Consider the following 14263-nt stretch of genomic DNA (forward strand, 5'->3'; position numbering starts at 1 on the left):
GAACACAGTCTGCTTTGTCACTGTCGACAGTCACCTGATTGGGACCCTTTCTGGGGAAGGTTCTATGCTATTTGCATTTGGCAAATGTGTTATTCTTGTAGCCTTGGTCTTCAGGGCAGCTTAATGAGTAAATGCTTAATAAACCTTTTTTTTCATTTGCAATTTCAAAATAGTTGCCTGGATGTCTTGATTTCCAGGTTTAAAAGATGCGGCTATCCCAAGTTCCTTCATGCCGGGGGTGGGCGTAGTGCATAAAATAACTAAGTTGGGGTCAATGTTGAGTGATCGGGGAGTGAAGGAAGACAGCCCACTTCATTGCTGCCAACAGAAAATGCCTCTCAGACTTCCGATTTGCCTTGTGGATGTTCTTCCTGGGACAGTATGGCTTTGTGCACCCTGGCCTAGGAGCTGGGGGCCTTTCCTTCACTAATATCGGACTTATGGACTGGGCTAGGATGTTTTCGCAATATACAATTGCTCTGATAAAAAGTTCTCTCTTACACACATGAGTGTCTCTGGATTTGTTTCTCTAGTCCACCCAGACTCACACAGGAGCCGACTGAGTGATGGGCTCTTCCCTTTGTCCTGGCCCCCTTTGTCTGCCTGGAACGTGGGTCTGGTGGTTGGATTCTGGCAGACATCTTGGAAGTGGAAGCACTGCGCAGTGAAGACTAAAGGTAGACACGTGGGAGGATCTAAATCACCAAAGCCTTCTGACAGGTCAACTCACCTTTGGCTCTGGTGGTTGGTGGTGTGGACCCTGGAAGAGTTGTGTCTGGATGGACGAAGAGGCTGTAACTAGGCTCACATGCACAGTGCCGTGAAGAAAGCCTAGAACCGGCCAGGGGTTTGTTCCATTGTGTTCAAGATCACAGCCCACTCCCAGCATCGGAAAGCCAACTCTGGGCAATGCCCTGGGGTACTGGAGGTTCAGAAACCAAGAGGTAGATGACCTTCTGACAGTGGGGCGTGGGGGTAGGAATGGGGGTGTCCCAGCCACGTGGTGGTTTTCCCACCAGAGAGGAACGCACCTGCCTCACGAATCACAGGAAGTCCAAATGAGCTCCTTCTGCTTCCTCATAGCAGCCCGAGATAAACGCAGACTCTTGACAGCAACTCAGTGACCCTATAGGACAGTGTAGAACTGCCCCTGTTGGCTTCTGAGACTGGGACTCTTTACAGGATTAGAAAGCCTCATCTTTCTCTGCAAGAGCAGCTGGTGGGTTTGAACTGCTAACCTTGTAGTTAGTAGTCCAGAGCATAAGCACTATGCCACCAGGGCTTCTTTAGACTGCTGGCAATAAACCACTTTAACAGACCTGCCCCAGGGCTGCAACCAGCCTCCCACAAGTCCCCCTGCCTTCTGCAGGGCATGGGCGGCAGCCCTCATGCTGGGCACTAAACGAAGCCTCGTGCTGTCCTCCCACACTCTGTTCCCACTGGGAGCGAGACTCCCTCCCTCTTTACTTCCAATTTGCCCGCTCAGCAAGTTGCCCCCCCCCCCCAGGAGGACTTCCCCTCACTGTCAATTTGCCACAAACACAAGATGGAGGAGCTATCTGAACGTGTGCATCTCAAACAAGAAAGCAATTCCATTTCAGGAGGCCCCGCTCCCGCAGACCCAGTGCAGAGAAGAGGTGATTAAGGGGAGTGTCCTCAGGGATGGCACGTGGGGCTCCTGGCACCAGTTTGAGAGCAAACGGCAGTTTTTGCCTCCCCCACCTGGAAAGGAAGCCTTAGGCAGATGTCCCCCTGGCTCCTCGAGGGACAGCGTCTTTCACGACCTTCCGTGCAGTGCTGGTGCGCCCGCGGGAGCCCTGGTGGCGCGGTGGGTTCTGTGCTGGCTGCTCACCGCAGGGTTAGCACCTGCACCCACCAGCGGCTCCCCAGGAGGAAGGCAGTCTCTGCTCCCACGAAGACGTGCAGTCGCAGGGCAGCTCCGCTCTGCCCGGTGAGGTCACTGTGAGGAGGCCTGTGGGCGGTGGTGGGTTTGCGAAGGATGGTGGTGCTCAGGACGGCAGGGGTAGGGGAGGGGGGTCCCCACATCGCCGACTTGAAACGCCATGGTGGCGTCCTGGCCACGCACGGTGCGGGGTGCTTCTACCCACACGCCTCCCTGAGCCAAGCGCCACGGGAGGCCACCGAAGGCCCTTTTGACGAACTCACTGCCGTTTAAGGGATCCCGACGCACAGCGACCCCACTGAGGGCTCCAGGGGCTGCAAACCTTGAAGGTAGCGGGCAGCCCAGTTTTCCCACGGAGTCGCTGCGCCCCGCCCCGTGGTGAGTAGGCCAATCCGCAGCCGCCACGTCATCAGGGCCACCGCCCACGACCGCAGAACCACTGACGAGCTCGCCCCCTGGTGGCGGAGCGGCGGCAGCAGCACCTGGATGCCTAACTTGGTGCATTTCTCAACTCCATCCAAGCACAGGCAGGAAGGACCTGTGTCCCTCATGCTGGTGACTGCCTGCCCCGCAGACCCACTGAGGTGTAACAGAAACCCACCCGTGACTCACTGCGCTGCTGATGGATGGAAGAGCTGTCCTGGGGGTGGGTTTCCCAGGCTGGCCATCTGGGTGGGCACACAGCTCATCTTCCTCCCTGGAGGTAGGAACCTTTTTAGGTGGGAGCCACGGGAGCCATCGTAGTCATATGGCCGTTACCATAGGCCGGGACTAGAAACCCTGTCTGACATAGGCCATCACCCCCAAAGAGATGGCTGCTCCAGGAAGCTCCCTTGTGCCACCCTCCTCTGGCACTGGGATCCGTGTCTGTCCCTGTGGGTTCCCTGCTTGAGTGCTCTCTCGCTCTCTCTCTTACACACACGGACTCTCAAGGAAGGCCTCCCCCCCCACCAACACCTTCTCCCCTGCCGTGCGGTCCTGCTGTGTGTCATTCTGGGGTGGGGGGAACGCCTGGAAGGCTCTGTGTCTGGGCTGGGGGGCTTCATGTCGACCACCACTTGTACACAGGACGCAGTTGGAGTGGACGGAGAGGTCTTGGGGCAGAGGGCTGGCACATGGTCAAGGTATGGGGTGTAGATTCCTGTTAGTGCTGCTTTGCCCCACTTGACTCCCACCAGCCACGGGAGGGAGGTCCTGCGTGGGGACATCCTCCTCAGTCCTTGGCTTTGTGCTTCCAGTGAACGGCATTTCTTTGTGACTTCCCCGCTAGGGGGGTGCTCATGGCCTAGATGGAGCACCGGGGGCCCCCAAGCCTTTGGGTTTAAATGAATCAGGGCGCTAAGTCGTGGCTCAGATTTTGTGAGCCATGGCTCCTAGGCCTTTGTGCAAAGTATATTTGGGGGAGAAAAAAAAATAATGACCACCAACTAATAACAGACGGAGAAGAACACAATTAAAACCGGAAAAACCCGGGGAGAGTTGTTATAGCAGCTTGAAATAGAAATACAACAAGAGCCTTCTTTGCTGTTTGTTTGTCACCACTTAAGTGGCACTTCAAATGACGGACACTTGAAAGGACCGGACACCGTGCCACTCAGGTTTCCCTGCCGCAGAACAGGACTGTCTCTTGTGTTTCGTTTTCAATTACTCTGGGCCAGTTTGGGCTAGTTCAGACTCCTACGGAGAAGTTGCATTTCCACCCCAATCCCAACCCAGCCCCCTGTCGCTGTGTCCACTCTGACTCTCGCAGGACAAAGAGAAGTGGTCTGGAGGGGATGGTTCCCGTGTGGGTACGGGTATTCTCCTGGGCAAGGGGGGCTAGCTGTCTAGTTCTGCACCAGGCGCCTCCTTTTTGGGTGCTTCTGTTTGATCCCATCCTTGCTCCGGTGTTTGAACTCTTCGGGGAGCTTCCCCCACGAGCCTGGGCTTCACTCGGCTTCGCGCCTCTGCAGCCAGCCCTGGGTCTGCACAGTAGCTGGGCCTAGCTCGCCATCCAGGATCGATTCCTCCAGGCTAGTGCTTTATCCCAACCTCTGTGCTGAATCAAGAACCCCCACCCAACCCCTATGCTGTTGAGTTGACATGAACCCAAAGAGACCTTACAGAACCATGTGCAATGGGTCCCTTGGGGCTTCTGAGACCATCCATCTGTCAGGAGGTGGACGGACTCTCACAATGTTCTCAGAAGTGCATGGCTACATGTGGTTAGCAGACAAGTACCTAACCACTGTGCCACCAAAGACCAAAACCAAGCTCACTGCCGTCGAGTTGATGTTGGCTCCCTGAAACCTCCCAGGACAGAGCAGAGTTTCTGCTCTGTGAGTTTCTGAGACGAACTCTTTCTGTGAGTATGTCTTTCTTCTGAGGAGCGGCGGGTGGTTTCAAACTGCCGACCTTGGGGTTAGTAGCCCAACACAGAACCAGTATGCCAGCAGGGCTCCTGCCGAAGCTTCTTACTAAAGCACAGTCTGAACCCAGAAAGCCAAACCCACTGCTGGCTGGTCGATGTCTGCTCATGCTGGTTCTGCAGGGCCGAAGAGCACTTCCCTGCAGGGTTTGGAAGGCTGTCATCTTCGTGGCAGCAAACTGCCTCATCTCCCACGGAGTGGCTGGGATTTGAACCCCCAGTCTTTGGGTAAGCCACCAGTGCTTCACCGCTGCGCTACCAGGGCTATGTGAGCGAAGAGCAAGCCCCTCAGGTGGAGGGGGCTTGCTGTTCCTGGGAGTTTGGCAGAGAGGAGCCCTCTTCCTCTGCCTCGGGCGTCGCCCATGACAACTGCCGTGTAAATGATCACCATGCAGGCCAGGCCATGACGAAGGGGACATTTCTCTGCTGACTCCGGAAGTCCCAGCGTCCCTCCCTGGACCCGGAAGGCTGAGAAACCAGGTCACGAGACAGAAGTGATATTGACGGGAGCCTGTTGACACTCGGATGAGCTGGGGGAGACTGTGTCCTAGAAGTGGGATAGTGGGATGAGCACGCCCACCGTGGGAGGGAGGCCCTAAAACTGAGACAGATAGAAGGGTGAGGAGAAATTGTCTTGAAAACCAGAGTAGCCTCTTTGCCGCCTCCCACCCCTGAGCCTCAGTTTTCTCATCTGTGGAAGGACCTCTGCCCTATGGACTCTTGGAGATGAGTTAAGGAGTCCTGGCAGCGTTATCGTTACACATTCGGCTTCTAACCACAAGGTCAGCAGTTCTAAACCACCAGCTGCTTCTTGGGAGAAAGATGAGGCTTTCTGCTCCCGTGAGGAGTTGCAGTCTTGGAAATTCACAGGGCAGTGCTACCCCATTCTACAGGGTCCCTAAGATTCGGCACGGACTCCACGCGGTAAGCTTGGCTTTTGGCCACATGCTGGCCAGTAGTTTGAGGCCACTGGGTGCTTCCCAGGGGAAGGGCGCGTCTGTGTCCAGTAGCAATCCACAGGGACAGCTGCGCTCTGCCTGACAGCCTCGCTCTGGGTCAGAGTCTGAGTCTGCGTCTGGGTGGGCGGTGGTGGAGCTGGGCTGTGCACTGGATTGCTGATGGCGAGGTTGGGGATGTCAACCCGTTAGCTGCTTCACGGGCGAAACGCGACGCTGTCTACAGCTGCACAAACGGCCTTGGAAACCCAAAAGGGTGCATTCTACTCTACTCTACAGGGTCGCTGTGCGTTGGGACTGCGGGTGGTCAGCGGGTGGAGGAAGGAACTACTGCCACCCACCTTCCCACGTCTGTCAGCTTTCAGAGCCCCCTCGGAGCCCCCATGTGGAGGTGGCTGTGGAGTGGGCCGAGGCAGGGCAGAGTGAGTGCCTCTCTCGCCAGGACCCAGACTCCAAGGTACAACCTCTTCTGCATCCCCCTACCCACCACACTGGAAACACTTTTGCTGCAGTGTCTCCCTACTAGACAAGCCCAGCTCTGGGCAGTAAGGAGCCCCCCTCAGACCCTGGGGAGGGAGGTCTTGGGACGAGGAGGTGGCAGGGGGCTGCCCGTCTCAGAGCACCACCACCCAGATGCCTGCTGCTGATGCAGACACAGCCTCGCGGGGCCCAGGTGCATCTGGTCTTCATGGTCGGGGAGGGACCAGTGTCTCCATTGTGGCCAGCAGCTCGTTCATGGAAGCCGCTGGGGGACCGTCACAGGCACCCTGCTGCTCGGGCTGACCTACAAGCGCACTCGGGAGACTGAAGGAAGCTTTCCCACAAACAAAATGAACGCGCCGACACTGCCCTTAGTTGATCCGCACGACCCCAGAGCCTGGAAGGAGCCCAACAGCACCAACAGAAGGGATCGTTTCATCTGGTGTTCTCTCAAAAGGCCAAATACCAAGACTCCTTCTCGTTCAAATCAGCCCCCCAAAAGTCCTCAGCAGGGGTTCCATTAACAGTATCCCCTCATGGGTACTTTTCAGGGCAGGGGCTTGGGCCTGGGGATTTCTGCACTGGGGCACAGTAGGGATGCAATATGTGTGTGTGTAACTCAGCCCTCTCAAAGAGGAGTGCTGGGGCACCGGCTGCTAACCACAAGGCTGGAGGTTCTAACCCACCAGCCGCTCTGGGGAGGGAGTGGGGGCTTTCTGCACCTGTGAACTCCACATTCTTGGACACCCTGTCCAGGGTCATTGTGAGTCAGAATCCATTTGTGCCGTGGTTTTGCTTGTTTGCTTTCTCCTGCTGCAGCGGATGCACCCTCTAAAGTATATCGGGTGCACAGAGTATCTTTGTGTCAGGCTGTGTCTGAGGTCATCCATCTGTGAGTGGGTTCTGGGTTACTTACATACATGCTGTGCTTTAAGATACATCTTTGTCACCACCGGCCACACCCAGAGGAAAGAAGAGGGATGGAAACTGATGAGCCTGTGGAAACAGTCCATCCCATGAGTGAAAGGACCACAGGAACATCAGCCTCCACAGCCCGAGACCTGAAGAACTAGACGGTGCCCAGCCACCATTGCCAACTGCTCTCACAGGGACCACATTAGAAAGTCCTGGAGAGTGTGGACAGGAAATTGGAGAATGGAACTCAGGATCACAAAATAGACCAGGCTTACCGGTCAGGAAGCGACAAGTGAGCACCCAAGACAGTGGCCCTCAGTCACCCTTTCAGGTCTGGGACGGACCTCACTGCTGTGTCAGAGAAAGCCACCACTGAAGACGGAAGCTTGTAACCACAGAGCCAGAGACTTAGGAAGGGGGAACCATGGGAACAGGAGAAGTGGACGGAAGTGGGGTAAGCATGGCTCATGGGGGAGATAGCAGGAGGTGAGCTGACACGCGCTGGGTATGGGTTTGTGAATGTAAAACTGATTTAAGGTTCTGTCAACCTTCACCTGACCCACGACAAAAAGTTACAAAAGCACTTGCTCTGAGTCCCTCCATTGACGCACACCTTTGGGATGAGTCTGACCCATACACTTGCCAGCCTTTTCCTGGAACCACTAGACCTCTGGGGGCAGGGGGAATTGAGGACGGAGCCGATCCTATCTTCGCTTTCCCACAAGTCCCGCCTCTTGAAGGAAGGGATCGCATCAATCACAACACGCACTTGAGGCTCAGCCACCCTTGTCTTTCATCAGGAGACCCAGGTTCTATTCCTGGCCAGTGCACTTCATGCACCACTACTGCCCTGCCCCTCCCTGGAGGCTTACCTGTTGTGGTGCTGAACATGTTCCAGAACATTCGGACGAGATGGACCAGGAAGAAAAGCCTGGTGACCGGCTGCTGAATATCAGTTAGCACCCAGCGGATCACCACAGTCTGGCCACAGCCAGTCATGAAGACTGGGCAGCCCCCGCCCCCCGCCCCCGCCTCCTCAGGAGGCCTTCCTCGCTAATAGAGAGGGGTCCAGCCTGGCCCTGGTGCACAGAGTGTTCTGACGAGAGCTTGGGTGAGTGCATGACACCACGTGTACATTCCTTCCTGTCAGCTCTGTGAGTCCTTCTTCCTTCGAGCGGCAGTGCCAAGCACAGCTCCTGACAATTAAGACGGCTCCAGGGCTCTGACCAGTCCTGGTCCTGTCATGGCTCACGAGCGAAAGCAGAAAGCACCCACTTTGTAGGATGTGGGTGTCACAGAGCGACTCTGTGACACTGGAGACGTCCCCGTTCTCTACAGAACAAGGGCAGTGTGCCCTGCGTAGCAACCGAGTCTCGTGACCGGCAGAGTCAGAAACAACAGCCGGCCCAGAGATGGTGAATACACGAACACTCCACCGTGCTGGTGATGATCCAACCTCCCAACTCTGGCTCTTCCACCTCTTCCCAGCACACCCCCCCCACCCCATTAGTTCCAGGACTCAGACCCGGAATTTACCCCATTCCTGTGAGCCACCCGGGGCACACTACCTCGTTTCGCAAGCTTGGTCCGGTCCTGTTTCCCTGGGTTGACCATGTCTGGGCCTGTTCTGACTGACTCAGAGCCTGAAATGCCCCCGCAATCGCCCACATTAACCCAACCAGAGGAAAGGGGGACGATGGTCTCTGCTTGCAGTTAGCGGGGTCAGGGCCCCCTTACAAGCCCCATCACCCTGTCATTCCCGGACATGCCACGGCACCCATCTCTGGATGCACTGGTGCCCCGCTGTGAGGAGGCCACAGACAGACACTTTGGAGGCAGGAGGAAGGGCATCTGGCAGAGCTGCATCAGCCCAGTCCGGTCAGGAGCCCTGGTGGAGTCATGGATGATGACTTGGGCTTTGATCCACAAGGTTAGCAGTTCAAAACCATCAGGTGGTCGTTGGGAGAAAGACCAGGTTTTCTATTTCTACTTCACCAGCAGTTACCCTTCACACGGGCAGTTCTTCCTGTCCTGCAGGGTCACTGACTCGATGGCAGTGAGTTTTGAGTTTGGGTCAGCCCCACAGCCCTACCTGCCCAGTGAGACGAGACGTCAAGAGGGGCCTGTCAGGCAGGGGTTGGCCGTCAAGAATTAGAAAGGAAGTCCTGGGTTCACTGCTCCTGTGATTCTCAGGGAGCATACCCAGATGGGGAGACAGGCCTGCTGGTCCTTCCGCCAGCCGCTCACCCGGAAGCTCTTTATTAAGCACCTCCCCCTGTGCCACCCTCTATCTGGCTGTTACTGACCCAGCAGCCCCTGCGGGAGTGGGGGTGCAGCTCTGGCAGTGCAGGTACCAGGCTGCAAACCAAAGGTCGCCAGGCAGCTTCCGTCCAGAGGGCCCTCAGGCAACCAGCTCATTGAACAGGATGGACCGGAGACCTGAGTCACGGGCCACAGGGGCCTGTGTGTCGGAATACGGACTCATTAGCACCTGCCCCCACACTCCCTCAGACCACCAAGAGCAGGTGATGCCGCGGGCAGGACAGCAAGGGACAGCAGTGAGGACCAACACCCATGACCGCTGGCCAGAGGCTGCCCGGTGGCTCCATGAGAGGGGCCCAAACTAGCGAGGGCTAGTAGCAGCCCTCAGGCCACCGGTCATCTGTTCTAGGGTGGGACTGGGGTGATGCTGTAAGCTAGGCCCATCAGGGTCACCCACCATGGGCAGGTCTCAGCAGAGCTGCTAGACGGAGAAGAAATGAAGAAGAAAGGCCTGGTGGCCCCCTGTCACCCAAACCTCAGTGACAGAACACTGGGCTAGGAGATGAGCGCCACCCTACTCCCCCCAGCTGGGGAGGCGGCCTCGACCACGGGCTGGATTCACCCACTGTCTGAGGATGATACAGGTCTGATCAACACCCCCTCCTGCTGTCCACAGGGTTGCCAGGAGCCGGGGTGACCCCACGGGCAGAGAGAGTGGGCGCAGTCTCTAAAGCACACCGCCCAGAAGCTGAGGGCAAGCACCCTCCTCAGGAATGAGCAGCAGAGCTGCAGAGCGCGAGCGGGTCTCACCATTGCCAGGGGCACGATCCCTGCTAGGTCCTTCTGGCTGACGAAGATCTCGGACGTGATGGCGTCGGTGGCGCCCCTCCGCGGGTATTCCACCTGCCAGGTGATGGGCTGAGACCCCGACAGGCTGCTGAAGCTGGCCATCTCGAAGTTCATCCGCACCACCTCCACAAAGACCCGGCCGCTCCTGCAAGAGAGCCAGGAGGTGCTTCAGGACGGCCTGCCCTCAGGAAGGGCCCTCACCCCACCCTGCCCCAGAGGATGCAGGAGACTACCTGGGGGTTCAGAGGGCCCCACCTCACAGGCCTCACGGCCAGAGTCCATGGTGGTGCCAACTGCGACCATAAGGTAAGGTAAGGGTAAAGGTAGGGTAAGGTAAGGTAAGGTAAGGTAAGGGTAGGGTAGGGTAAAGTAAGGGTAGGGTAGGGTAAGGTAAGGTAAGGGTAGGGTAAGGTAGGGTAAGGTAAGGTAAGGGTAAAGGTAGGGTAAGGTAAGGTAAGGGTAAAGGTAAGGGTAAAGGTAAGGTAAGGGTAGGGTAAGGGTAAGGAAGGTAAGGTAAGGAAGGTAAGGTAAGGGTAAAGGTAGGATAAGGTAAGGGCGTGCTTGTGCCCACGTATTCACGCTCAGTGAACAGCTCAGCTCGAGTTCACTGCCTGCTGGCCCTGCTCTCTACAGGTGAATGAGGACGCACATGCCAGCTGGGCTTACCTTGCTATCAGGGTCCTGAGACCAAGAGAAGCAGCAACTGTCATCAGTAGCCTGCCCCACCCCACCCACACACACCTCCGGGCCCACCAGCTTTCTGCTGACCCCTCCCAGAAACTGGTGCAGATATGTGACCCTGCTGAGGTCCCACCAGAGGGATTTAGTGGCTGTGTTAGTCTGGATAGACTAGAGAAACAAATCCATGGACATATATATGTGTACAAGAAAGAGATTTATAGACGAGAACAATTGAACATGGAGAAAACATCCCAGCCCAGTCCAGATCAAGTCCCTAAATCCAATATTAGTCCGTACGTTTGATACCAATCTATAAGGTTCTCTTCAGACTCACGAAATACATGCAATGATGCCAAATGCAGGACGATCACAGGCTAGTGGGTGGGAAGTCTTGTAGATCCAGTGGCATTGTAAACATCTCAGCGCTGGCAGGGGTCTCCACATGGCTTCTCTGGCTTCAGAGGTCTGGTTGCATCAGTGTAGGTCCACGTGGCTTCTCCAACTTAGGGCACTAGAGTCGCTCCAAGTGTCTTGCCAGCTGCTCTGTCTCCCAGAGAGTGGAAGAGAGAGAAGTGTCTCCCTCCTCCAAGGAGGAAAACCGGATTTCCCAGAATCCTCAGGAGAAGGCCATGCCCAGACAGAGGCCTCATTGGCCATGACCTGAGTGACAAACTAGACTCCACCCCTATATGCTTAATCCTTAAAATGACAATTACATAATTACCACAGTGGCTGCAGAGAATGACCAGGAGCCACCACCTATCAGTAGTGTCCATGCATCGTGGGGCTCTTGAAAGAAATATTCAAAGTAGGCTTAAAAAAAAGGGGGCCACAAAATAATAGTAAATAAATAAACAGCTGAAACACCAAAGTGCTGCAACAGTCTCTGTGCACTTTGGAGAGCTCGCCCACCCTCTCTGTGCGGAACTCTGGCGAGCGAAAAACGGAGTCTGGGGTTGCTTCCCCTCCCATGGTGGGAGGGGGCGAGAGGGAGGCCGGCTCCAAGGTCACAGCGGCAGGAAGGAAGAGCCACAACAGGGGGCACTGGACTCCCCTGGGGGCCTTGGCCTGCTTTAGGTCTGTTTCAGAAAGGGGAGGCAGGGCTTTTCCCCCAGAGCCTGGGTAGCTAAAGAGAAGGGCCTTTGGTCAGATTCGGCGAACTCCCACCCAGTTCGGCGCAAAGGTCCTGGTGGCAGTCAGCCCCTGCTGCCCTCTCCAGACAGGACCCTGACCCTCATTACTCACTCCCCCACCATGGGGGGCGGACCTCGCTCCCAGATGGCTCCAGGGTGAGTGACAAAGTGGCATTGACACTACTGACTAAACCCTGCCTTCAGGTCCACTGTAATCAATAGGGTGGCCAGGGCTGATGATTTGGTGCGGGGAGGGGGGTGGGGGGCGCGGAGACAGCCTCATCTTCCTCCCACAGAGCAGCTGGTGGGTTTGACCCACCGATCCTGTGTATAGCAGGTCCAATGGTGGGGACGTGCTGGCTGCAATCTTTAAGGTCGGCAGGGTTTTCTACTCCCACAAACAGCTACAGTCTCAGAAAACCCACGAAAGGGGTTGTTGGGGGGCATTCCTGTGGGTTGGCATCCACTTGGTGGCAGTGAACTTGGTGCTTGGTGAATGGTCTTTGCAGTTACTTGGAGGACAAAGGTGCACGGTCGAGGTGTTTTCAATGGCCTCATACCATGTAGCCAGTGGAAGGTGGACAGGGACAGCTGGGGGAGGGGCGGTGCGTCTGAACGATGACGTTCAGGCAGACTGTGGAAGCACCAGGAGTGCCAGAAGGAGCGACAGATCTGTCTTGGGGGAAGTCCATCCAGAGCGCTCGCTGGAGAAAGGAGGGGGGCTCTGTGTTCACGTGGAACTGTTGTCAGTCAGACCCATGCCTGGAGAAGCACTGCGTGCCTGGTCCAGCAGGGGCAGGCCCTCAACAAGACTACAGTCACCGGTCACAGCCTCTGAGAAGCACTTAACGAAAGCGAGGGGGCCAGCCCAGGTGCACACCCCTTTCCGGGGTACAGTGGTGGTGGTGCCGGTGCGGTGGAGCCCAGTGAGGGCGCCCTCTCAAAGCCCACACCTGGCTCGGCCCTCACAGGCCACAGCCCCGGCCCACGTGTGAGGTGAGTCATGGACGCCTGGGTCCTGTGCCTTGGTCTGTCACCTCTTTCTGTCTGTCATCACTTGGGTGAATGCCCACTATCCCCCAGGGAGGATGCTGGGACTGCCGGGATGAGGAAGGAGCAGCCTGTGAAGCTATCTCCTCCCCCAGGCCTGAACTCCTTCCAGAAGGACGGCTGTGAGCAGAGGCTGCTGGAGGTCCATCACCCAAACTCGAGCGTTTCCCAAACATGACGGGAGAGGGAGCTTGGACCAGCGCCAACGCGGGCTGTAGGAGTTCATGCATGCTGAGTTCTACTAAATACATAATGAAGAGGCTGAATTAACTATGCAAGAGCGTAATTTACAGTTAATGTTTGTAATTGATGGGGGGGGGAGTCTCGGGAGGAGCATTAACTGCTAAGAACAAAAGGCACCCGAGGGCACACTGGGAAGTTTTATTTATTCTTTAAACGGAGCTTCCTGTACTCTGTGCCCAGCCCAGCTGCCCATCCATGCTTCCAGGCAGCATGGTCTCTGAGCCCGAACCCTACCAGGCCCAGAGGCCCCACTCTTAGGTCTACAGTGCACCCCGCTGCTGCCAAGAACCTTCTCCCTATGCTTGCTTAGTTCACTCACTGCTGTGGGGTGTCCTCGAGTCAGTGCAAACACACACAGACAACCGAAGGTGACCCGGCGCTGACCCGCACCAGCCTTGCAGTGTTGCTGTGTCTGAGCCCCTTGTCCATCTCCACTTGACAAGCCAGAGATCCGTTTCCTGTTGGCGCGTCCGCAGCGAGCACGCCGAGGTCCCTTGTTCCTCGCTTCTAAGGAGCCTTCAGGTCCTACTGGCAGCTGCCTTAAACCCACGCTGTCACACACAAGAAGCTGGTCAGTGAGGAAAAAATATAGAGAGATACCGGAGCCAAATCCCGCTGTCTGCGATGTGATTCCGTGATCGCTTCCAGGGCATGTGCACACAGGCACTAGGAAGAAGCCCTGGTTCCCTTTGGAGGGAGTAGTTTTGAACAGGGAGGCTCTTCCTTCCTGGTCCGGGCACCGTCTAGACCGTCTGGTCTCAGGGAAGGAAGATAGCTCTGAGCACGCGGCAAGGAGGAAACCGCGGTGCACTCAGCACCTTGATGCTCCCCGTGCAGTAAGATGACAGGTTTTCCTCGGAGAGGCAAGGATCTGCCCTGTAAGGACTGACACGGAAGCTTTCCCCCTACCACCAGTCCCCACGCTCCGTGTAAACAGGGCTCAGTTCATCCAGAAATCAATCTCTACAAAGCAACAGACACGGATTGCCGGTCCGCGCAGTTGAACATGCGAATAAGCGCCTCACATCAACAGTAGCTTACAACTCCACACCGCAGGCAAATGATGGATGTTACCAATGCAATCACCATCTACCCCGGGCGGAGGCGGGGGGCACTGACAGTGCTTCTCTTTTTCCTGTCTTCGTCTCAGTGGCTTTCTTGCTGTTGTTGTTGCCAAAGTAAACCAGAGCCGCTCCTAACTTGTGGGAGACCAGACGGGTTCTGGGCTCCCACTGAACTCCAGCCCCAGGTCAAGCACAGTTGGCTCTGATGACATGGCCCTGCGCCACGCGACACGAGCCTTCATGAAGAGCTCACTGAAGACAAGGGTACTCCAGCAAAGTGTGGCGGGAAGTGAGAGGGCGCCCAGCTAGCCATGGCAATA

At 56.4% G+C, this 14263-nt stretch overlaps 1 protein-coding gene across 1 annotated transcript in view; it reads right to left on the reverse strand.

Moving 5' to 3' along the window:
* TMEM132C (transmembrane protein 132C) overlaps positions 1–14263 on the reverse strand; it is a 153101-nt gene that overhangs the window by 66600 nt on the left and 72238 nt on the right. The window contains exon 5 of the mRNA XM_075534619.1: positions 9734–9917. Within this exon, the coding sequence (XP_075390734.1) occupies positions 9734–9917 (184 nt within the window). The remainder of the gene's footprint in view (positions 1–9733; positions 9918–14263) is intronic.

This window comes from Tenrec ecaudatus, chromosome 16 (assembly GCF_050624435.1).
Source record: "Tenrec ecaudatus isolate mTenEca1 chromosome 16, mTenEca1.hap1, whole genome shotgun sequence".
NCBI classification, from domain to species: Eukaryota; Metazoa; Chordata; class Mammalia; order Afrosoricida; family Tenrecidae; genus Tenrec; species Tenrec ecaudatus.